At 50.1% G+C, this 24,596-nt stretch overlaps 1 protein-coding gene across 9 annotated transcripts in view; it reads right to left on the bottom strand.

Moving 5' to 3' along the window:
• Positions 1-24,596, bottom strand: part of LOC100117117 — an 82,299-nt gene that overhangs the window by 56,812 nt on the left and 891 nt on the right. For 6 of the 9 annotated variants that reach the window (XR_512630.4, XM_016985446.2, XM_016985447.2 and 3 more), the window contains exons 2-3: positions 21,828-22,103; positions 13,609-14,399 (exon numbers count right to left, since the gene is read on the bottom strand). Coding sequence is in view for 8 of the 9 variants with exons in the window: in XM_016985446.2 (XP_016840935.1) it covers positions 13,609-14,399; positions 21,828-21,890 (854 nt within the window). In the remaining variant the exon portion in view is untranslated. The remainder of the gene's footprint in view (positions 1-13,608; positions 14,400-21,827; positions 22,104-24,596) is intronic. The other 3 variants (XM_016985444.2, XM_016985445.2, XM_031928785.1) reach the window with 3 other exon arrangements.

The raw sequence follows: 24,596 nt of genomic DNA, 5'->3' as shown, positions 1-24,596 counted from the left end.
TGTGTATAGTGCGCGAGCCGGATCCGAAGACACAATAATCGAGTCTTATTCGCATACAATATACGCACGCGTGTCGTGCGAGCGAGCGATTGTAAAACACCTCGTTATTGTTACGTCGTATAATTTTACAACTCGCGAAAAATCCTCGTGTTTATGTAGTTCACGCGAACCAGTTTGCCGCGAGATTTATGCTATTCTCTAAAATAAACAAGGAGCAAGAAAAGCACTGTTTTATTAGCGCAACAAAATTTTATTCATCCCGCGGCGTCGGTGTGTGCAGACCGCTGTATATCGCGCGTGTATATTATGCCGTAGCGCGCGAGAGGAGAGGAAAGACAGAGACGAAGCTATCGCGACTAATCGGATATCGGAGCGAGAGGGAGAGAGAAGGCGAGAGATAGCGATCGTCGACTTTGTGTTTCCTTATCGGGGCCGGCAATTAAATAAGTCATGTCTCCGCGGAACTGTAACAGCAAATTGTATCGGATAGCCGTCAGGTACATCTGTAGCGTGTGGGTAATACATATTATAGAGAGGGAGAGAAGTGAGCGTATAGGTATGCGCGCGGCGGGAAATTTGTTTTTACTCGAGTTTTGAATGAGTGTTGCCGATAAGTAAGCCGGGTTTTTTCCCCTTTTCCGCAAGCCGGAATCGTTATTACTCCGCACGCGCGTTTATACTCCGTAAGAAGCTCGAGACGCGTTTAATATTTCCCCTATGCGCGCGGCGGTGGCGATCGTTCCGCGTACGCGCGTTATTGATTCAACCGGTGCGGGATTAAACTTATTTTTATGAACTCGGAATTGGATTAAATAACTTTAATTATCTGTAATTGCGCGCCATTTTACAGGGTGATTGTTTTTTATTAGGCAACTCCGCTGCTGCCGGGCGGTATGATCCTTGATTTCGCGCGCGTATCGGATGCAATATATGCGCCGCCATTTTGCGTTATATATTCCCGCGGGTATTTTTATCCCGGCTAATCCGTAATAATCACCCGGCATACGCGGCGGATCAGCGCTTAATTTCATAGTTTCAACTATATTCAGTCGAGGTATGCGGAGCCCGTAAAAGCTAGTGTGATACAAGTACAATAAGATAGAGATGAAGACTTTGATTTTAATTGTGAAGCAAAACCGCAAATATCGGAGTAATTAAACAGTCAAAGGCCTTAAACCTGGCAATCAGCACTTATCCGTAGTCGAAGCATACGCCAATCAAGCCTCCATACATTACATCCGAGCAAACAACAACGCCGAGTTAAATTTTCATAACGCCATTATCGACGCTCGTAAATTCGTAATCGACGATTAGCCACAATCGTATAGTGCGCCGCAGTTTACAACAACGGATATACGGTCTCGATTAGCCGCAATCGAGAGAAAGAGAAAGAGCGTATCATTATTCGGCGGGCGCGATTTATTATGGCATTCCAGACCGGACTGACGCAAGTCCGAGTGTACGTGGGCGAGCTTCCGCGCGCGAGCGCGAGAATAGTCGAGTTTAAGGTATATCGTGCACGGCTTTCATGCTCGGACGATAACGTACGGTGTCCGGTCTCTCGCGCGCGCTTTAATTTTGAGCGATTGTCCGGTCGCGCACGTGCGGCGCGGTAGACGGATCGGAATTTCCGAGGGGCGATATATTTCACCGAGTGATTTCACGCCTCTTCACGTGGATTTTTAGCGGCGATTCACGCTTGTTGGTTCTCCACTATATTTTGTGGAAACCAATGTACACCGAAGTCATCAGCAGGGGGAAAAAAAGGAAACGAACCGCACTCGACGACCACGTCGCCGAGATAAAAGAAACCACTCCAGACGCTTGGTCTAGCCGTCGTCGCCAAGGACATATAAAAAAAGCCGTAGCGCATCCTCTCGAGTCAAAGAAAATCAATCGAGTGTGGATCTCGCGCTCGTCCTTTTTCCCCACTCGGCGGCTCTCGCGTCTCACGTCCCCTCTACACACTTACGCGCACGGCTGGAAGTCAGAGTCACGGCGATTCCGAGAATCCGCTCGTGATCTCTCTCCGCACGTACCATTCGGCTGCATCATCATCATAGGTGTACCATATAGAAATGAGTCTCGCGTGTTGCGAACGAGCGTCGCTCATCTCGTAACGCGAGAGGGTCGTTATATAGGTGCTGTATACGGGGCTGCAGGTGAACGAGAGAGAGATGAAACCGATTGAGAACTGATTGACGATCATGATCACGAGCGAGAGGGGAATCAAAGAGCGGCTGTTTCGTGCTCGACAAGTGTGCATATACGCTGCGCGATGAAAAAGTATGACAATCGCCGCGCTCCGACTGATTTATATCGAGACCCACATAGCGCTCCGGTTAAATTCAGTCTCTATACCCAATGCGGTAATTAAAAATGTTATCCCACTGCATCGAAAACTTTGCGAAACGCTCGCGGACTCGGTGATTGATCGCGGACTTTTAGTGCATCAGGAAACTTTTTCTCTGCGCTCGCATGCAAAGCCGCGAGCATTGTAAAAATGTCGCTATGAATCACCGACGGTCGCGTATACATAACGTATAGTCGCGATCCGTCCAGATACCGGCGAATATAATCGTCGGCGGCGAGTGCACAGAGGCATGCGCGAGTGCGAAAAAAAAGAACCGCGGAATGCGCGCTGAGTCGAGTAGCTCGCCTATAGAAGAGAGGAAGCAGCGGCAGCTTTCTCCGCGTGCTCAGCCGTCCCTCGGGGTAGAGCAAGTTGCTGCGCGCGCGAGAGAGAGAGTGAGAGAGAGAGAGAATCTCGACGAGTGTCCGGTGTCCGGTGTCGATGTCGGTGTCCCCTTTCTCTCCCCGCAGTCGCCGAGCCGCCTCATCCCGGAGTTGAGTGCGCGCTTGTAGCGACATTGTATGCGCGTTTTTCGAGACAGCGATTGGGATTACAAGTGGGCTCTCGAGCGTTAGTCAAAAGTTCTTCAATACCTCAGCCCAGTGGCATCGTGCGTTAGAAGGAGATAATATAGAGGCAAAACGCGGAGTGTGCAGGCTCGGCATCTCTCCGTCTACTTTTGCTCGAAGCAACAACTCTGCCGCTGCCGCGCGCACGACCCGCGGTAAGCAAAGCAAACGACCTTCCGTGGAATCTGGACAACCTGTCTGCACCGCCCGCCGCTGACTTCTCTCTCTCTCTCTCTCTCTCTCTCTCTCTCTCTCTCTCTCTCTCTCTCTCTCTTTCGCAGCTTTGCAGACCAGATCTCTCTCTTCTCTGCAGCACTTGTTCCGCGCGGTTCTCCTCCTCCGCTCTAACTCGCTCTTTCTCTCTCTTTCTTCCTCTCCCGTTCCGGAGGATCTCGGCGGCAGTAGCACGAGCATCGAAGCTGCTGCCCCTCTTATTACATCAACCCCGTTCGCCAAGATCATATACCAGTCTCGCTCTCTCTCTCTCTCTCTCTCTCTCTCTCTCTCTCTTTCTCTCCTGTTCTCCCTCTCCCGCGTCGGCGCGAGGAGGACGAGGACTACTAGTATACCGTTACAATACCCGTCCTGGGCTTCTCTCTCTCTCTCTCTCTCTCTCTCTTCTCTTCGCAGCCGCCCGCGCAGGAGAGAGAACCGGGCGCTGCCTCGCCGAAAAGTCGTCCGGATTGTCCGGAAGCCAGAAGCCGCCTGCGAGGAAGGAGGAGTAGGCGCCACCACCGGCTTCTATATATACGTATACGGGTTATAGGTGGTACATAATACCGGCTGCTGCTGCTGCCGCGGGCGCGTGCCTCGAGAGACTGAGAAAGAAGTCCATCAGGTTTTGCCGTTTCTCCGCGGCATTGACGAGCTACCGCTCTTTTGTTGTGTTTACATACACGCCGCCGCACAGCCGCTATATCGATGCTGTGCGCCTGCAACGAGCGTTCGACGATGATTCGCGCTTTTTCAGCCTCTTTTTTCACGCTCTCCAGCTATATACCTGTAATCTTCTTTTTTCCCTGCGGTTGTCTCGGCTCTTACGGCTTTTATCACTTATATACCGCGTTAACGAGCCTTTTGTCTAGCGGTTTTTGTGTCTTTCCGATGCTTTTTGCCTCTCTGTACCGATCGCTTTTCGATCGGGAGCTGTCTCTCTCTCTCTCTCTCTCTCTCTCTCTCTCTCTCTCTCTCTCTCTCTCTCTCTCTCTCTCTCTCTCTCTCTCTGTATTTGTACACGCTGGGGCTTTTTCGACTTTTTTCTTTCACGTATACTCTTTGGCACTTTATCGGTTCGTTAACGATGACTGATCAAGCGGCCGAACGAATATAACGAGCGCTGCAGTGTGTCTGGCCTTTTTTCGAGAGCCTTTCGCCTGCGTCATACATGCGCTTTATCGTGATTACATTGCGAGCCGCCGACGTACTTCACTTTGGAGCTTGATAGCGAGAGGTAATTATTTTCGGAAATACTAATGCATCCCAGGGGAGAAAGAGCGCTAATTAAAGCGATACATTGATTTATCGATTTGTTTGTCGGTCCGGCGCGTATGAGGAGCCGTCAGTAGTAGCGGACGAGAGCCAGTCAGACGTCGTATCGAAATGTTTCCGCCAAAATATACTTTTCTTTTGGGCACTCAACAACGCTCATTATATACTCGGAGGAATGTTTCGAACGTGGATAAACACGCACGGGCATCGGACTGCGTCAAAGAGATTCGGAAAAAAACGCGCTATAGAGAAACGGCAAAGAGTGCGTGCATGGGAAGAAAAAGAGAAAAAAGGGGAGGCTTATAAGCGTCGTAAAGCTCCGCGCGGTTTTTCGAGTCCTTGGCAATTCGCGAGACAGGATTTAAAGCCGAAATCCCGTGGCCAATTACGGCGCGGGGATCATCATTTCTATTTTAGGGCTTGAATGAATCATGCGCGCGCATTGTTAATCGGCCGGACGCCCGATGATGATGATGATGTCTTTTTTCTCTCTCTTTCTCTCGTCGAATCTCCGCGTTGACTAACGTTTATTGCCTCTCGTTCCTCGGATTCCACGTCTTTTTTCACTTCGTCCCCCCCCCCCCCCCCGTTTATCTAATTTCGGCTTTACGCTCGGCGTCTTTCCACCAAATCAAGCTTTTTACAACGCGCCTGTGAGAAGAAACGCTTGGGATGTATACAAGTATACCATAGCTCGGCTCGCTCGGCGAAAGGTCGAACACGACGGAATTTCGTTCCTCTCAGGGACGCGCGCGCGCGAGAGAGAGAGAGAGAGAGAGAGAGAGAGAGAGCGATAAAGATACGGCGCGAGCGCGAGATGCTCGCTCGACGACGTTTTTCTGTAATGCGACCTAATGTGGGACGCGAGTGTACGGTCTTTTTTCCCTTTTTTCCCGGTCTCTCGAACTCGCGCGCTATCAAAACACTCGGCGCTCCGGAGATACCCGCGCGTTCCTTTTATACTCGCTCGCTCGCGCGCGCGCGCGCGTGTGTGTGTCATACACGCGCGTATCGGAGTGTCTGCCGATTTTTTGCCGATCGTTTTTTGTTTCTCGATCTCTCGCACTGTGTGTTTCTCTCGAGTTTTCATGAGCGCGCGAGGGATTCTTTATATATAGGGAGAATGAATTTGCATAATTCAAGGCCACCTCTCCCCCTGCCTCCGTCGCTGATCTGGCTTTTTGTCGATTTTTATATTTCGAATTTCATACGCACACACACGCACGCGAGCGCGTTACATATATCATAACTTTTATTGTTGCGAAACGCGGCGCGAAATAAGAAGAACGGATATTTCGCGCTCGAGCGCTAATTTATGCTAACGCGCGTCTCGCGGCCAGTGACAGACGTCAAGCCGTAGTAAAAATTTTATCTGAATTATCGGGAGGGAGTCGAGAGACGAGACAGGATAGATTTTGTTGAAAATCTCTCGATTAAGGCAATTCCGAGCTGATCCGCGTTGTCTCTCGCTCGTTTTTTTTTTATTGGCGGAGTTTTGCTGACGGAATAAATTAACGCTCAGGAAGTCGGAATTTATGCTAATGACCGTGAACATATTACGTATTTAAATACGAAAAGTGACGATTTTTCCTTCGGTATAATATCACCGTCGCGATGTGTCGAAGGATACAACGAGCGCGAGCAAATGGGTATTATTATGGAAAATCTCTTAAGCCGCGATGACAATATACCAAAGTTCATGTTTATACAACGGATTTTTTTCCAAGCCGCGATTATGCGAAAATTATTCAAAAAAGTTCAACTTTAATGGCGCACTTACGCCGCTAATATTCCCGCGATATATTGAATTAAAAACGCATTTTTCAAATATTTCTTGCGCGTGCGTCTATACAACAATACACACAGTGTCTAACAATCGATCGATACAAAAGCAAGCTTCTCTAACGAGCCCGAGCATTCCATCGCAAATCCAAGGAATTCATATCCCGCTCGTTCTTGCGAGTGCCACAAAAGGCCGCGACTCTCTATTTTTCAATAAATAGATCGACGTACCCGCGACAATTTATGCGATTATAGAGCGCGCGCAGCGAGTAAACAATGGGCGCCGCGCATAATTCCACATAAATCGAGCGCAGTAGTCTATATTACGTCTGCGCGCGCTCGCTACCTTGCGACACACCGCTCATACATACATGCCGCGAGTCTGCAGCGCGCGCAGAGGGAAATCGCTCGGAAACATCGGGTAATTGCGGCATTAAGTCGGTCTCGGGTCGACTCGCGCACGCGCGCCGCGTTAAAAGGTGTTATTACGCGTAACCGACTGTACGCGAAATCACGTAAGGTTTTTAGCTGGCCGGCCGTTTGAACAAGATCGATCGGATCGCGATCGGTAGACGCGCGGAGTAGCTGCTAGTCGCGCGCATGCACACGCTGCGGGAATAATCATTACCTATATACCGCGCGGCGCTCGCGTACGTACGCGCGAGCGAGAGATCGTAATCGATACGGTCGCGCGCACGCGCGCACTCGATAAGTACGTCGACGAGCGCCTCGGTATTTTTCTCTCTCGTATATACGATTTTTTATTCTACGTTTTTTCGCCGTCGGGCTTTTTTGGAATTCGAGCCGTGCTGTGGCGCTTTCCTGTCGGATTTACGAGCGATTCGGTAGTTTTCGCTTTGGCGAACGGCTAATTTATTGTCAATCGATCGATACCCATATGTAGAGGGTAAGAGGTAGTGATTGGAAAGAGACTTACTTCCCCATTTTATACAATCCGGGCTTATGTGAACGGCTTAACTGGAAAGTATCGAAGGAAAATTGGTTTTTTCGTTTATCCGATAATCGAGAACAAGTCGCCCGTGAAACGCGATACGTTATTCTAAAGACAGCTATGAAAAAGGAGAACGACGCAGCGAACAATTATAAAATTACTGCCGTCCCATCACTCAAAAGCGCGTCGATCGCGTCCCCGCCGCCGTCGGCTTAATAATCCAATTACTGTCAATAATTTCGCGAGGCGAAAAGAGAGAAGAAAGAGCGTCGTCGGCGAATTCCACAATTAAATACCGACGACGTCGTCGAGACGCCGACGACAAAAAAAAGGGGGGGGGGGAACTAGCGTTCAATCATCTGACAACGTTGTCTGCGCCAACAAAAACACACGGAGACGGTGCACTACCTCCGTCGAGAGAACAGAGACGGCGCAACGCGAAATTATTCATTGCGCGTAATTAATACATACGAGCCGTGGGGGTATATATACGCACGCGTACATGCGAGTCGCGAGCGGAGAGGAAAGGAGCACTTTAATAACGCGCCGCGTTGTACATACGCGAGCATTATGTAGCCGCACGCCCAGGTAATTTTGTCATCGCGGAGAATTTGCTCGGCTAAGGGGCTTCCTTGTCAATTAAGTGCGCGTGCACGGCCTGCGAGAATTAATCATTGGCTCTTTCAAAAGTGTTGCACAAAGTCGGATATCGCATTCGGCGAGTTTTTTTTCCCTCGAGGAAAGTTTTACACGGATTCATCGGGTTCATTAAAAGTTTCATTATAACAGGCTACCGCGCACAAAAGCCACGAGAGGATCGTCGCTGATGCATTCGCGCGCAGGGCTGCTGCATCAACAATCTGAATTTTTAACTGTCCGATTTGACACGGAATACAGCGCGTATACACGTGTATACTTACGCGCCGTCCGAGACGTGTAATTTTCTCCGGGGCAAAGGAGGAAGGCTATTCCTGCGCCGCCGCTGCCCCCGTTACCGCCTTCTCTCCCTCTGTCTCTCTCTCTCTCTCTCTCTCTCTCTCTCTCTCTCTCTCTCTCTCTCTCTCTCTCTCTCGCTCCTCCGTCTTTCGCTTCTGCTCTTTATTTTCCTCTCTCGCTCAGCGGCCCTGTCTCGGACACGAGAGAATAATCTCCTTCTGTTTCTTTCGCTCTACCCCCGTATATACATATAATGTAATGCACGCCTGCTCTCGTTCTCTCCCCCCCCCCCGTGTGCTTCTCGATGCCTGTGAGAAAAATAGCATCGAAAGAGAGCTCGCATCGTTTATGCACTTTCGCCCCGGCTATTTGCATGCTCTCGTGGTTGAGTATTTATATTGTTTTACCCGACAAGGCATTTTTTTTAAATCGATGCGGTTTTTCGAATTTTGACTAATTGCCTCCTCGAACAAAGGAGCTACTTGTTCGCGGAAACGAACAAAGGAGTGCTTATTCGCGGTGCGATAAAATTCCTTATTTTTTTCCTCTAAAATATATATATATATATATATATATATATATATATATATATATGTGCTTGAAAATAAATCGAAAACGTTCGGTGCAATAAGCATGCGCGCTCGGTATATATATCGGTATAATTCATCACTGCCAAGTCGAGCGCGCTGCATGATTGATTCATTAGAGGCTTTCGTCTTGAGTAATGAATAATCAGAGCCCGTGCACAATGAGAATATTCTCGTATATCGATTGATCATCCGAAAAAAGTATCATTACATCGACTTTGCACGCAACACCTGGCACTACAGTCCAAACAAAGTATGCATCAGGCTACACAAGACTGTCATCACGGTAGCCGATCGAGTTGAATAAGCGAACGACCAGCCATTTTGACTGGCAACGCGCGAGTGGCTCTCAGCATACATAGCACCCGCATCGTCTTACGTTACTCCCGTGTGCACTACACCTCAACCAGCCCAGTGTTTTTGGGGCATCGTACAACAGGCGGATGTTTACATTGCGCTTTACGGCTCGTCGTTTTCTACCTCAGCTTGTACACGCGCGATTTTCGACACTTTTTATCGGCTGTAGTCGTGAGTTACAGAATTCACGAGCGATCCACACCCGAAGCCGATTATTTCATCGAAAGTCCGCTGCAAGTGCGCGGCGATAAAAAAAAATGCTCGCGCGCGATAAAACCTCGGACGTTAGCCGAGAAGCGACAAATTTAATTGAAAATAAACGAAGGTAACGCAAAAATTCACCGCAAAGAGATCGTTTCCCCCGATACAGCTGCGGCGAAATGTAAATTGGCCCTCTCTCGGTTTTCGATCGCGCGGCGAGGAGGACCTGAGAAAAATGCCCGGGTGATGCAGGAGGATAACGCAAACCGCGTCGAGGACCGGCAGAAAGCAGGCCAAAATGCAAGCGAGGCGGAAAGAGAAGGTCCGAGATGCGATTTGCGCGCTTTCGTTCCCGGCATCGCAATAATCGTGCTCTCGTCGCTAATAAGACTCGCTCGAGTAAAAGATACGACGTGTCTATAGGCATATACGCAATCATTATGCCGTGAGTTGTTAATGTATAGGAATGTCCCTCCTGAGGGGGAAATCCGTCCAATAAATAATTCTCCCTTCGACTCGCCTCTGACGTCATACACACGAAAAACACTATTATTACGAGGAATACGAGTAGGCACACTCAGGCACGTATAGATATATATATATTCATACGCGAGAGGACCGTCCATATATATTCCGAAGGTAGGAGATAACGTGACACGGCCGATATTTATGCGGAAACGCCGTTACTTCTTTCGAGCCTTTCGTATATATGTATACAGCCTGTGTGTATACGTTCGTTCCTTTTATCTCCCATCTCGCGCGCCAATCGCATATACGCGCGCGCGGCGTGCTATTATCGTTTTGCGCGGGCAGCTATGTACGTATATGTATGTGTAAGTGTATAATAATCCGGCGCGCGGCGGGAAAATTGAAAATTTTATTAGCTTTGTTTGGGGGCCTTTTGTGCTAAGGCTCGCGTATGCGTGTGCGTCTCTTTATCGTTTGTCCGCAGGCGGCGAGCAGGAGTAGCGAGCTGCGATTGTGTCGAATAATAATCACAAGCGCCCGAGCAGAAGGCGATAATGGGCTCTCTCTCGCGCCTTATTTCACCGGGCTTTACGATTTCCCGCAATTACGCGCGCTAGCGCTGGTATCGATGAATATGCAAAGGACGCGTGAGGGGCCGGGCCTTTTTCAATAAAACAATGAGTTTGTGCGATGATTGGGCGCGATAATGACAGCTTTTTTGCTGGACTGCAAATTCCTTCGTTATATGAAGTTGTACTTTTTCGAAGCACAGCATCAATATCAAAACTGCCTATTGTTGAGGCTACCTGAACCACTCATGCTATCTACCTGATACATTCGGTTAATTTTTCACTCGCTCAACAAGTACATTAAAACTTTTCACCGAGACTCTGCGGTTATAGTGCAATTAAAGCGCACGCTCGATCGAGCTCATATTATATTTGCCAGAAAGCAATTTTGAAATTCCAAACTCGAGTTTATAAGTGAAAGTGAATAATCACCGTTACACATCACGGATTTTAAATTTGCAGCAAAACGATAACCTAAAAAAAAAGCGCGCCGCGTATATGATAAAATCGTTATGTGGAACACGGTAGACTTCATAAACGTAACACAATAACGATATTTCATCAGCAAAATAATCGGCGTAAAAGCGCCGCCCGATTTATAATATAGCCTACGCGAGAAGGATTGAAAATCCGCGCGCCCGTAATTTCATTAAAGCTCATTAGCGCCGCGCGTTTTCCGAATCTGAAATCAATTCTTTCAGTCCGACAATCGAGAACGAATAAATCAAACGCTCGAGCATTAAAAGCCTGCGTATATAGTATATAGCTATATAAGCGAGAGACAGCGATCAGATTTCGAAATTTCCCCCTTTATCTCCGCTCGTCATTTTTATTCTCCGATTCCGTCGAATTATGTACGCGCTCGCGCGGGGATTAAAATAAATTTAACGCGCCTGCCAGGCCCACTACATCCACGCCGCCGTCGCCGTCGAGGGAAGATCCTTGAGTGCTCGCGCCGCTGACAGCGTCGGACTACTTCTTCCTTTTTTCCCCGCCTGCGTATATCTCTCCCTCTTTCTCTCAGCCGCGGTCAAGCGACGGCGAGTGAAAGGGATCGCGCGCGAATTTTCGTTCCTACGGCATATATAGCTATATACGCGAGCTCTCCAACGTGCATGTATGATCCGCCGCGACAAGAGACGCGACCAATGCCAAAGTGTCGTTGGCACTCGCGCGGCGTGACAAGGAACCGAGAGAGAAAGAGAGAGAGAGAGAGAGAGAGAGAGAGAGAGAGAGAGAGAGAGAGAGAGAGAGAGACTGCGAAGGTGAGCGATAGCTCTCGGCTGTGTCCGTATGCATTATGCGCACTTTGTTCGTCGCGCCGTGAAAATGAGAGATTCAGCGTTTTCAGCGATGGATTTATTTCCTTAAGTGCGGACTCGCGTCTCTCGCGTGAAATTATTAATTGCGCACGCCGTCGAGTCGACCTCTTTGGTTTGGTTTTTTTTCTTCTTCCGAGCTGCTTCTGAGGAAGTTCGCGCATGACGCATTTCAAATTTAGGTTCTCGGTAATTTGCGTACTCGTGAAACTTATTTTATTCGCGTTTAATTTTACGGTGCGCGCGTCCGGTTGGGAACGACGACGAAATTTTCTGAGCATTCGGCTGTAAACAGGTGGATTTACGGCGAGTTTTGCCTGATTATACTCTAATTGTCCGGCAAAGTTTCGCTAATTGCATTAAAATTTGGAGAAAGTTCGTCGCAACCGCTACGCGACGAATATGAAAATATGACGGAGTCGGGTTAATGAATCTCGGAGTTAATGCAAGGTCACGATAACACTTTTACGACGACTCGGCAACTTTCTTTCGTTTTTCCTTCTCTGCCCACTCGCGGCGAGCGAAACCGCAGGAGTGCGTACAAATGACGTGGGCCGATTATCGAGATTGTTTATCGGCCGTGACGAATTCCCCAGATGTTACAGCCGCGTTCGCTGCAGATAGTAGGATTACGCAGCTATAGAGCGAGAAATAGCTGTCTTCGAAAATCGAGGAGAAAAAAGAGATGGGTTTCGGCTCTCTGAAAGAACGCGTCACTCAATCACGCGGGTAAAGAGATTAGCCCGAATTTCCTGAGGAGCAATACGCCGAGAGAGGAAATCGCTGACAGCGCGCACGTAATCCCCGGGACTAGAAAATTGACTCGCGCGTCTACGAGCTGTCTAGAGAGCGCGGGATCGAGTCTCTGATTTAAAATACATAATACGGATTCGTGAATTCGAACGACGTCGAATGACAACGCCGACAGAAATCTCGAGAGGATATGAACAGGCGATTATTGATAAAAAGTCGAGTCGGCGCAATCGCGAGGACGAGTAAGCGCAGGGGCAGCGCGGAATTCCGCATCGGCAAAACGAAAGCGAACGCGTCTGTCGGCAAGGCAAAAGGAAGCGTAGGAAGCTTCAGCAGCGGCAGCAGCCACCGCACGGAGAGCCTGCAATCCCGCGCGCGTGCTCGCAACAGTGTTTTTGAGCCGGCCCTCAAGGTCTCCCCGCGCGCATACAGCTTGCACTGCAGCTCATACGGCTCATATATGCAGCGTACACGCTTCCACTTTCGTATTATATACTCTCCCGGCGGGGCCCGATTACCCGGCGGATGAATTTTTATTTATCGCAAAAAGGCAAGGTGGCACGCTGAGTAGTTAATGGTTATTGGTTTGCAATACCCTATAGATATACATCGCGCCGGCAATGCGCGCTCACACACAGTATGTGTATAATACGCGAAAGAAAGAGCTGCAGCAGCAGCACAAAGGCCGGACACGCGAGGGCCGCGCGCAATAATAAATTCTATCGAGGCAACGTGACTTACTCTCGGCGCGAGCGCCGCCGGCAGATTCTCGCTTGTGTATAGCCGACGAGATAGAGAGAGAGAGAGAGAAAGAACTCGCGAGTATTAATTGTTAATCGCGCGCCGAGAGAGCGGCCCGTACGCCCATTGATGCGGCGCGAGACTCGCGAAATTGCGCCGCGTTGATGATGAAAAGATCCGATAACGAGAGGAAATGCGAGGATCTGAGTTATCGCTGCGCGCGTTTTCGGCCGTCTCCTCACTGATGATGGGTGGGTCGTTGTATTGCGGGGCTTTTGTGTGTGAATGATCGAGGCTCCTTCGTGGGATTAAAATACGCTGTAATTTCGCGACGAAAATCCCGTGGTGCATAACGTTGATCGATAAATATACCGCCTCGGCGCAAAACGGTCGATTAAAAACAGACACGTGGTGATTACAGAAACGCCGCTTATGAGCGAGGCGGTAAAAAATTCTCTCTTGTACGACTAGCGATTCGCAAACATCGAGTATCAAATTGATTATGAGAATGAAAATATCAAAGTTGTACTTACACAGTGCGGAGAGAGGCAGCGGTGGCGAGCGGCAGAGCGAGATGGGCCTGAGCTCCTCCCTGACCGGGATCAGCGGCGACCAGCTCGGACAGGACGAGAACGGTGGTGGTGGTCGGCGCACCCCCAGCGACGGAGACGGCGGTACCGTTGGCCAGGGCCCTCGGCAGGTCCTGATCGTGCTGCAGGTGCAGCTGCGGGTAGTGCAGGTGCAGCGTGGTGGCACCGGCCGGCGCCCCGTTGGCTGCCTTGGCCACGTAGTTGACCGGGATGAGTCCGGCGGCGCTCGCCCCGTTGTTCCTGACCGAGGGGGGCGAGGGCGTGGGCGGCGATGGCGGGGGCGGTGGGTACTCGACCACCTGCACCCGGTCGGCCTCGCTCTCGTAGATGATCTCCTTGTCGTGGGTATACATGACGGTCTTCTGGCCGTCGTTGTAGATGAGGTCGATCATCTTGTGCTCGCCGACGCCGGGCTCGGGGCTGACTCGGCCGTCCTCGGGGTCGGTCTGCTGCTGGGGCTCGTCGGCCTCGGCCGCTTGCTGCTGCTGCTGCAAGCTCGACTGGTGATGGTGATTGCTGGTGGCGTGCTGCAGGTGGTGACTGTACTTGGGGTGATGGTGATGATGGTGGTGATGGTGGTGATGGTACTTGGGGTGCAGGGCCACGTGGTGAGGCTCGTGCAGCTCGAGCACGCTCACCGGCTGCATCGTCGCGAGCAGCACCTGCTCGCTCGGGTCCGACTGCGTGGGATTGCTCAGCGAGGAGGAGGCCGGCGACACGGGACCCTCCTGGACCTACGCACGCCCGCACGGAGCAACACAATGAGAGCAATGACACACACACCGTCACACACTTTTTTCTCTCACATCCTGCATCGTTCACGACTCGAGTAGGGGATAATGGCCTCGTACGTAACGTATGTTTGGGTACTGTCGAGAGTGTAACGTTCTGTTTGTTTTGAATCGCGGCTAATATTTTCGAAAATCTTAATACCGATCTCACTTTCACTGGCTACACTCGCTATTTACGCAGCAGCCACGGACGAGCTCGACAAACAGGTAAAAATTTTCTCACACGCGCGCATATCGACGCTAATGCATCGATTTAGCCGACAGTCACTGTAACAACAATGACGTGAGCGAGTTCCGAGCAAATATACAACACAGCGAAACATTCCTCCTAGTCACTTTCGACTAGGCCTGTACTCTCTCAACGGCGCGCGGCGGCTAAAACATCCCGGCTGCATCAGCAGGCCTGTCGAGGATGGAAAAAGGGGGTGAGACTGACTACACGGAGAGCGAGCGACGTAGCTCGGACGGAGAGAAGAGCGGCAAGAAAGAGCCTCGGACTACACACTCGGCGGCAGAAAAAGGAGGCGAGGAGAGAGCGCGCGTGTGTGTGATTATACAATGGCCCTAACTCTCGGATACACCTATACGCTCTCATCTCCCTTGTCTCTCTCTCTCTCTCTCTCTCTCTCTCTCTCTCTCTCTCTCTCTCTCTCTCTCTCTCTCTCTCTCTCATGGGGGATGTCCACAAAAAACGCGCGAGCGGTCGTTAGAACGCGCACGAAAATGGCCCCAGCGGAGGGAGCTGCTGCGCAGTCCGTCTCGCAGGCTTTTTTTATTCCTCCTCCTCCTCCTCCTTCTTTCTACTCTGCTCCTTTGCTCTTTTTCGGCTTCCCCGGGCCACCTTACGTACGCGCGCGCGCGCGTCGGGCATTTTTCAGGATCGTTTTTCATTCACGCGCCTTTATAGAGCTCGTTATTAAGCGGAATCCGTCTCTCTCTCCCTCTCACCGAGCGCTTCTTGTGTATTGGGTTGCGCGGGGGGCAATTAACGCGATTCTTTTTACATGCCAGAGCGAGCAAGTTATTCGATATTCACGGGAATATGAGGGACGCGGACGTTTGTTATTTCCGGAGCTGCGAGACGACTCGACGCCGGGTTGAGGAACATTACGCTCATTATGACGATCACCAATTCGAGATACTATAATACGCATTGCGGAGTAAACAAACAATAATGGCTCCGCGTCGCCTTGAGAATACACTCTTATGGCGTAAAAACGTCTATGATCGCGCGCACGTGCGTCACGTCTATGTTTGAAAAAAAGTGGCACGCATATACAATGCTATATGGTCTCCTGTTCCGTTTCAAGACTTCGTTGCGCGCAGTAATTAATAATCAACGTTTATCAAATACGAAATACTCGAGCTCTCGGTGAAAACATAATATCTCCGAGTGATGTACGTCTAATGATTTCCAACGACCGAAACGAATGAATAGAGAGACGGACGTTCGGCGTATTATTAAAGTTATCAAGCTAAACGCGTCTGGATCGCGCGCGCGCGCGCGAGAGAGAGAGAGAGAGAGAGAGATTTCCACGCGTTGAAAAACAAGCATAGTATTATTATCAAACGAATATTTTTCCTCCTCTCTCGCGCGCGAGCCGCTAAATTAAGTCTTCAATCAAAACTATCCTTCGCGTTCACGCGATCGCCCATAAATAAACAATTATACAAGCGCAAAAGCGCGAGATAAAGGGAATCATCCTCTCGTACACAGAGAGCCTCTAAGTATCGACTTCGCTTCGTCATCGACTCTTCTGTGTCAGTGTATGCACGCGCGGCGCTGGTGAAAACGAAATAAAGCGAGAAAAACGACGAAGCGGCGCTTTATACAACGGCGCGAGTGATGCGGGATTTTCGAATGGCATTAGAACACAGAGTCTCGCATTAAAACGTCCGCGAGCTCTCCCGTACGCGCGCGCAAGCGAGATCATAATAATTAATCGTGCATGCGTTAGACGTGTATAGACGTATACATACGCGGGATATACACTCGCATGTCCGTCGAGGCGAGCGTATAGAGGAACACAAGACAACGACGCGCCAGCATCGGAGTGATGCTGTGGAACCACACGCGGGAGAGTCCGAGATTAGACGGGAGATAAGCGTGAGCGCGCATCCTCTCTGCCATTAGCTCTCTTCTCCACCTCATTTTTTCCTTTCCGTTTGGCGTCTCCTCCTCGTCGTTCCTTCTTTATTTTTTATACCTCCGTCGAGCGAGCTGCTTCTCTTATTACCTATACTCTGTGTGGCGTTTTGCGCGCGGCGTTAGAGAGGGACACGCACATTGCGCCTGTGACACGGCGCTGAAACTTTGGCGTTGTACGGATGACGCGATCGGTTAATTTTAATGTTTCCGAGCCACTCGGATGCTCCGCGCGCGGAGAATTTTAATTAACGAGATAGGGAAAGAGAGAGAGAGAGAAGGATAAAGTTATAGCTTTTAAGTATACTTTATTGCCTGAGGTTATCATTATGAAGTTTATGGTTTTAATTTACGAGTAGGCTCCTAGAGACGCTGATTATTTTTTCCGATAAATTTCGTTACGGCTTTGTTGGTTTTGTAAATGAGACATTATATCGTGACTTGAAATATACATCCTGCGCGAGCGTGTGTCTGTTTTATTTTGACGCGGGAAATTTATTAACTGACGAGAGATCGAACTTCCAAGATACATACGCGAACTAAAAACGATCACGGTTGTATCGATTGCACAGTTTGCAAAGAAGTCAACTTACGGGGAAAAAAGTCTCGGCTCAACCCCGAGACGATAACTCTTTCGCGGCCGTCTAATCTCATCCCGCATGCAGATAGCGCGTGCACGAGCTTATACATAATTCCGCGCTAAAGTTCTCCTCTCGATTGCCCTTCGCATTCTCGATCGTACCGATTATTAATCATCCCATCCTCCTGCTCTCTCTCTCTCTCTCTCTCTCTCTCTCCTACTCGCAATTAAGAACCGCTGCCGAGTTGCTCTTTCTCCCCAACGACGACGACGACGACGGCAGACAGACTCGAGGAAAAGAAAAAGAGAGATGAGGAGCCGTGTTGCGCGTCTCTGACATAACGGCGCATATAGGTGCAGCGCAGCAGAAGCAGTAGCAAGAAAAAGAATCTAATGGTCGCGGTTATACGGGGGGGGGGGGGGGGGGAATTAGAGGCGGAGAGACGGATAGATTTCGAGGCGGTGCGCTCGACCTGTTTAAGGGCAACGCGCGACTTGGCTCCCGCGCGTATAATGGCGGTTAATTGGTCCGACAGAGAGAGAGAGAGAGAGAGAGAGAGAGAGAGAGAGAGAGAGAGAGAGAGAGAGAGAGAGAGAGAGAGAGAGAAGAGAGAGAGAGAGAGAGGAGAGAGAGAGAGAGAGAGAGAGAGAGAGAGAGAGAGAGAGAGCGTTTTGTACGTATCGCGTACATGTACGCGAGGGGGAATTGGTTCTTCGAACGACTTTCTTTCTGCGTTTCCGGATAAAAATGCGCGCGTGTGAGAAATACGGCTATTTGCGCTGCCGTACGTGTGTCTATAGAGAGGCGATTTTGCGCCTCTCTCGCTCGCTAATGGTGCGCGCGCGCGCGATGGAAAAATATATCGAGTTGTTTCGGGGAATCGTTACCGCCACTGAACCCCACAAGACTCGGGGAATAATTCACGAGCTGTCGGAGGAAAAATTTACGAGACGCGAAATTGCCGAATTACAAAACGATAATGCGCGCGCGGTGCAGTGTATACGTATACTATATACAGGTACTAATAAGCGCGCGCACAACTGTGTCTCTGGCATCTTCAATTTTTTGCCATCGCGCGCGGCTCTGCGCTTTTTTTGCGCCAGCAAGTGTGAGGTAATACGCACACACACTAGCAGAGTAGCTGACCTATTATAAAGCGCAAAAAGAAAAAGAAAGACACGGCCGGCTCGATAAAACTATACGCACAGACACATACGCACGACGTAACACCGCGGCGTGATTCGCATTTCGTAAGAGTACGGCGCGTTTAAGTGGAAATTATTACATATTTACGGTTATTAAGTGCCATTACTATAACGTCGCCACCGCGCGAATTCAGCCCCTCTCTATCTCGAGTCTACGACTAACCAACCGCGCGTAACACGCTGGTATAGTTACGTCTATACGCTCGCGAGACGCCGTGGATTACGCGATACAGTTTTCGATTCTCCGCCAGTCACGAATGTTTTCGTTATTATAATATTCAAATCCATTCGCGGCCGGAGTCGAAAAAGCAAACTCTGATCAAAACATTCAAGAGCAACAAAACAGGTCTCTCTCGGAGCAAAAAACAAGCCGTGAATCACGATACTCGATACATTCAGCTGACGAACGGATACATAGCCGATCGATAGATCGCTCAGCTCGCACACTATACTCACGGACAATAATCGCGTGCGCGCGCTGACTAGATCCCACACAAAAAAAACTCGCGGCAAAAAAAAGCCCATACATATACGCGCGGGACAAAAAAGCTCGATATCCGCCTGATGCACGCGGTCTGTGTATTATACAGTACGGCTCGAACGACGAATAACCACCGCGTGGGCGTCTCTTACTCTCGCGCGAGCGCGTCCTTTTCTCTCTCGGTCTCGCCTCGACCTTTCGCCCCTCTCGTGATCGTACCTGCCTTTCTCCGCTCGCGAAAAGGGCGAGCGCGCACTTTATAAATAAGCGTTCATGCGGCTGTATAACACGGACGAGAGCCGCAGCAGGCGCGAGAAATCCGAAGAGTCATCTCCCCGAGCGCGATGCTCTCGTCCTCGCCTCACGTCTCGAGTTTCGAGGGAGAGAGAGAGAGAGAGAGAGAGCCTCGCGGGGCAATTTAGCGTTCGGCGGGGGCCTCCCGTGGAAGGGCCTTTTTATAAGCCGTGTATACAGGTATAGCCACATAAAATTCGAAGGCGTATGCGAGGGACGCGAGGATTTTCGAGGGTTTACTACTTGATTAGGAGGTTTGCTTGATTAAAATTACACGCGTGTTTTATGATTTTACCGTGATTATATCCCGGAATTCGAGGAAAATGAAAAAAAGGAATTCTAGCGAACAACTAGCTGAATACTCCAAGCAAAATCGATTCTATTTAGAATCAGAGACTGTACAACAGGCCGCAGAGACTCGACTCTCTCGGCGGCTTTATCGCCGACGTAGCAACATGGAGACCGCGCGCGCGCGAGACATTTCGCAAGAATGGCGCTCTCTCGCGCTACGCGCCATTCCGTCTCGGACTGGCGCCCGCGCAGTGCCGTACCCACTTTTGACTGTACACGCGAAAATCTCGACTCGAATATACTTACCGAAAGGCGGATCAAGGACGAATTTTTCGCTTTTTTCGAGCTCGACACGCGCGCGGTCTGATTTAGTAAGGCGTTAGATCGTAAACAAACCGTTTGAAAAACCACTGGCTTCATGAATACTCATTAGAGGCACGGCTCAAGCGCCGTCGTCTGCTTTTATTGTCATTTCGACGCTGGTTCATTAATATAGCCGCGCGACAGGAGGCTGTTGTACGAATTATAATGAGAGCCGACCCGGCGCGAGTATTCATTTGAATAAACAGCATCCGCACGCGCTCGCGCGATATTGTTTCCAAGCCAGCGAATCTGTTCGGAGCCGTGTATTAATTAACGCGCGAGACATTTTTAAAATTTCCCTCGCCGAAGCCGCCAAAGTTTCCGCTGAGAAATCACTGTAAATTACTCGGCGACGCAAATGAATGAAGTCGTCGAGATCCGAGTACACATCGCGGTCCTCTCTCTCTCTCTCTCTCGACAATAAAACGCGCGTCGCCAACGTAAACAATGAGAAGCCCGTACGGTACACACACGCACATAGGCAGCATCACGCGCACGGAGAGGCTCTCGTGGATCTCGGAATGTGTATCCACGGGACGTAAAAGCGAGGAGGCTCGTAAATAAGGCGCGACTCGATATCTTCCCTCTCCGGAATTTAATTGCCTTATTTACGAGCGAGAGGTCCTGTGCGTCTAAGACTATTATATGTATACGCTAGTATAATGTGCCTCGCCTCTCGCTCGCGGATTTATCGGTCGCGCGCATCTGTAATGCCTACCACGCAACTAAATCATTTTTAACGACAGCTGCCGGCCGAAAAACGCCCGAGAGTATGCATTACACTTTATAGCGCCCGGGCTTTTCTTCGGCCGATCCCCTGCGGTCGCGCGAGCAGGTATATTCGTTGTGTGCACGACGCGACGGGCGGTGCCCCTGAAAAACCGAGACGAACCTGTAGCCTGGAAAATCTCGACTCGATGCTTTCCGGCGATGGATACGGCTTTACTTGGCTGTTGTGAGCTGCTGCGGAGAGAGAAAGAAAGAGAGAGAAATGTATACGACCTATTGACACGGAGCTGTGCTATTGTTCGCGCGATTCGACTCGTGATGCATACCTAGTGCGAGAGAATTGCGCGAGAGAGCAGGTGTCGGGTCGGGGATAATTTGTACTCAGTGTCCGGCAGTTTTTCTCGTATTTCTTCCCACTCTCTCGAGAAAGAGAGGTATAAGCATTATACGTTTGTTGCTGCTGCTGTGTCGGTTCGCGCTAATCGCTTAAAAATGTTAATGAAACGTCGCTTTGATATAGTAAAGCGTCTTATTAACGACGTCGGCTTAAGGATTTAACGATTAACTCGCGCCGTGATGCCTCTTTGGGTTTCTCTTTCTTCTTCTACTTCTTCCTCACTCAGTCTTGTGTGTCGCGTTACGGGATGAATAAATTTCTCGTCTCCGGGCTGTCGTTATTCTTCAAAATTCCGAAAAAAGTGTTATCAAATAAAGCGGAATCTCTATCCGGGATATATAGACGTATACGAATGATGAAATATTTTTATTGACTCGAGGAGCAGAGAATTTACTTCCCGGCTATCTTTCCCCCATCCAGACGCATTATTTTTCGGCGTAGTGCGATAATTCATCGACAGCTCGGCTGCGCGAGTGCGTGTTTATATATAAAGTCAGGGCCGCATTCACAGAAGCATAATTCATCCGGAGAACTTCAAAATTGCGAACGTTTTTGCCGATTTACGTCCAAATATATCTGTCGGGAAACTAAACGACCTTACACACTGCGGAGCGTCGAGAGAGAGACTCGACGGATAATTTCCATCCGCAGCGAGAGAGCCGCGCGCGTCATTACGCCAGAGCGAAAATGAGGCCTTGCACTTTCGCACACGCGAATCTCCGGCAAAGTTGCAAAAAAAACGGCCAGCTAATTAAAGGGGAGGACAATGTGAGATGTATGTGCGAGTGCGTATATGTATATGTGCGTGTGTGCTGCAGTCGACGCGTATATGAGTCACGAAAGTGCGAATAATGAATATTGCAAGCAAGTGCTTGTATACTGACCGGTGAGAGAGTTTCCTGCATGTGAAGAGCGGCTGCGTTGTCAGGTTCGGTGCAAGTTGACATTCTGTCTTGGCTCTCGATTCGGGCGAATTATCCACTTATGCAGGTATATACGTACGCAGGCGACGGTAGATGAGTAAAAAAAGAAAGATCCAACAAAAACAAATTATTATAAAACTAGGCACACTCGTTGCTGCTGCTGGTCCTCGCTATCACAGGCTGCTGCTCGAGGTTTCTGTATGGCACATTTACGGAAGCGTCGAATGAGGTTAGGACCTGAAAGAGAATGAGATATAATACTCGTGTTGAATAACGCGAGAAACGGAAAGCAAAAGCATCGATAGAGCACATAGCAAAGTCCATAAGCGGAAAGGACGACTCGGCTATACAACACAGCTAGAGTGAGCGAAATCGCTCGTACACGGTCGTTTACCCGCACAGCGCGTGTATAGGTACACGTAAACGCAACTCGTAAACTCGTATCCATCAGTGTATACAAGCCGAGCTCGCGCGCGCGCGCGCCTAAAACTCTTTTACAGTGTAATAACATCTGAAGGCTCGCTCGCTCGCTCGCAGGTTTCGGGGCCAGGGTCACTGCAGCGCGTGTTGTGGGAAGAGACGAGGAAGCGCGAGAATCTCGTCGGAGATCAGCTGGTCCACAGACCAGTGTTACTGGTCCCGGCGCTTCGAGGGAGCCGGGAGAATCGTCATCGCGGCGGCGGCTGGCGCGCGCGCGCGCGCGCGAAACTGGAATTCACCGGCGCCGCTATGCGTATGTATATATGTATACCGGCCATACTATACACACACTGCTTGCAGACACGCGGCGTGACGGATAGACAGGTGTAATAATAGACGCTCCTCAGCGCGCGCAGTCGATGATCGAGAGTAGCGCGCTAGCGGCTCTTTTTTCCTGTTTCCGTAAGCGTGCGCCGCGTATAAGGTATACGGCCATCCATCTCACCGGGAGAGCTCGTCAATCGCTGCAGCGCGACGCGACGATCCTTCGAGAAATGGCTCCGTAAACACCGCCAAGTGCGCGGTTATTAATTTTTTTCTCTCTCTCTCTCTCTCTCTCTCACTCACTTCTGCTCGTCGACGGCGTTGTTTTGCGCCGAAGAGCGGTGCCGTGTCTGCTCTTCGGAGCTTTTTACCTCTCCCGCGCGGTACGTAAGTAGTCGGACATTCGTCTTGCGCGATTTAGTGCTTTTAAAGGAGGCACTTTCTCCGCCGAAGATTGTTCTAAGTGCGTAATTGCTTTCTCAGAGGAAATACGCGAGCGTCGTTTATTTTGCGGTCGAAGCTTGCGGCGCGGTGAATTCAATTGGACAAATAGTTTCCGAGTACCATCGGGCGCTGATGAGTTGAGCGAGGGAGAGAGCGAAAAGCTGGGAATTTTTTCCTCTCCGAGAGGCTTTCGGAGTTATGGGTTTGTAACGGGAATGCAAATCTATGTCTCACGCAGGCGCGAATATTAATGAGCGTGCCAAAAAGAATTAGAATTGTGTCATGGAATTTCGTGTAAATTTTTTTTTATACGAGAAAAAATCGAGGCGAGAGCGCTTAAAGTAGCAGCGATTTGTAATATAATTGATTGATGTTTCCCGTCCGGCTTCGGGAGAAAAAATACTCGCCGATATAATCGAAGCGTCTCATTTTCACCGCGGAGGTTTGCGAACAGAAGCGAGGAGAAAAAAGCCGCGCGAGGTACCAACAGGTGGCCGGCATCGCGGCGGGACCAGAAGCAAAACCGGCAGACTGGAAGCCGGACGCTAGGATGATCCGCCTCTGCATCGAACGCGGAAGAAGAAGCAGAAGAACGAGAAGAAGAAGAAGAGAGGCGCGCAGAAGCGGAAGATCTTGTTTCGTCGTCTCGCGCTCTTTTCCCTCTCTCCCTCCCGACGTACACACTGTGTGTGTGTGTGTTGTTGTTCTCCTTTGAACTATGTGGCCACGCGAGATGAGCACTGTATACACAACCGCGTGGTGCAAAGCCGGTAAGCGGAGAGGCCGGCGCGGGAGCAGGTTCGGCCGGTCTAACCTGATTCTCCATAGGGCAAACCTGGCTGGAGCCGCCGCCGCTCGCGCGCTCGCCGATCAGATTGGGGCAACCGGGCTCTTCTTCTTCTCGCGTTTTGTTGTTGCCCGCACTCCCTCGCGCTGGGTTATTTCGCCGTGCGAGGCTTCCATCCCGCGATTTTTCGTTTCGTGCCTGCTAGAAAAAGTGTGAAAAGAAGAGAAGCTTGTGAAGTTCCGGCCTAAGTATACATCGGGCGCGCTGCGCGAAGGGACCGTTTAATAAGCAGTGCGTGCGAGCGCGAGAGAGCACAATGCGCCGGGGAAAAACTATACGACTTGGCGCGTGCACAAAAGAAGGGAAAAAAGGCCTTTTACTTTCCGAGAGAGGCGATAAAAGACGGCGGTGGCGGCACGAGGCAAAGAGTTATACACGCGGCTTTTTACGCGGGAAAACAATAAAAGTGAACCGGCGCTCGGGGCGTTAAAATTGCGCGTTCCGTCGCTTTTCTCGCGATCGGTACCTACTGTCGCGCTCGCGCAATTCAGCCGTCCTCTTCTATATAACACTACCGCGTACGCGCGCGGAGAAAGAGAGATCGTCATCGGTAGTGGAGAAAAAGAAGTGCCGGGGACAGATTCCGCGAAGAGAGCCGCGATCGCGCGGCGGCATCGCCAAGTTCGGAAAATCGGCAAGGATTTTTCGAGAGCGATCGTTATCGGGCTGGATATCCCGTATTGGAGTCTCTCGCT

The sequence above is a fragment of the Nasonia vitripennis genome, chromosome 4 (assembly GCF_009193385.2).
Source record: "Nasonia vitripennis strain AsymCx chromosome 4, Nvit_psr_1.1, whole genome shotgun sequence".
NCBI lineage: Eukaryota > Metazoa > Arthropoda > Insecta > Hymenoptera > Pteromalidae > Nasonia > Nasonia vitripennis.
Note: the sequence above shows the minus strand (reverse complement) of the source record. Positions and strands in the feature narration are given on the sequence as shown.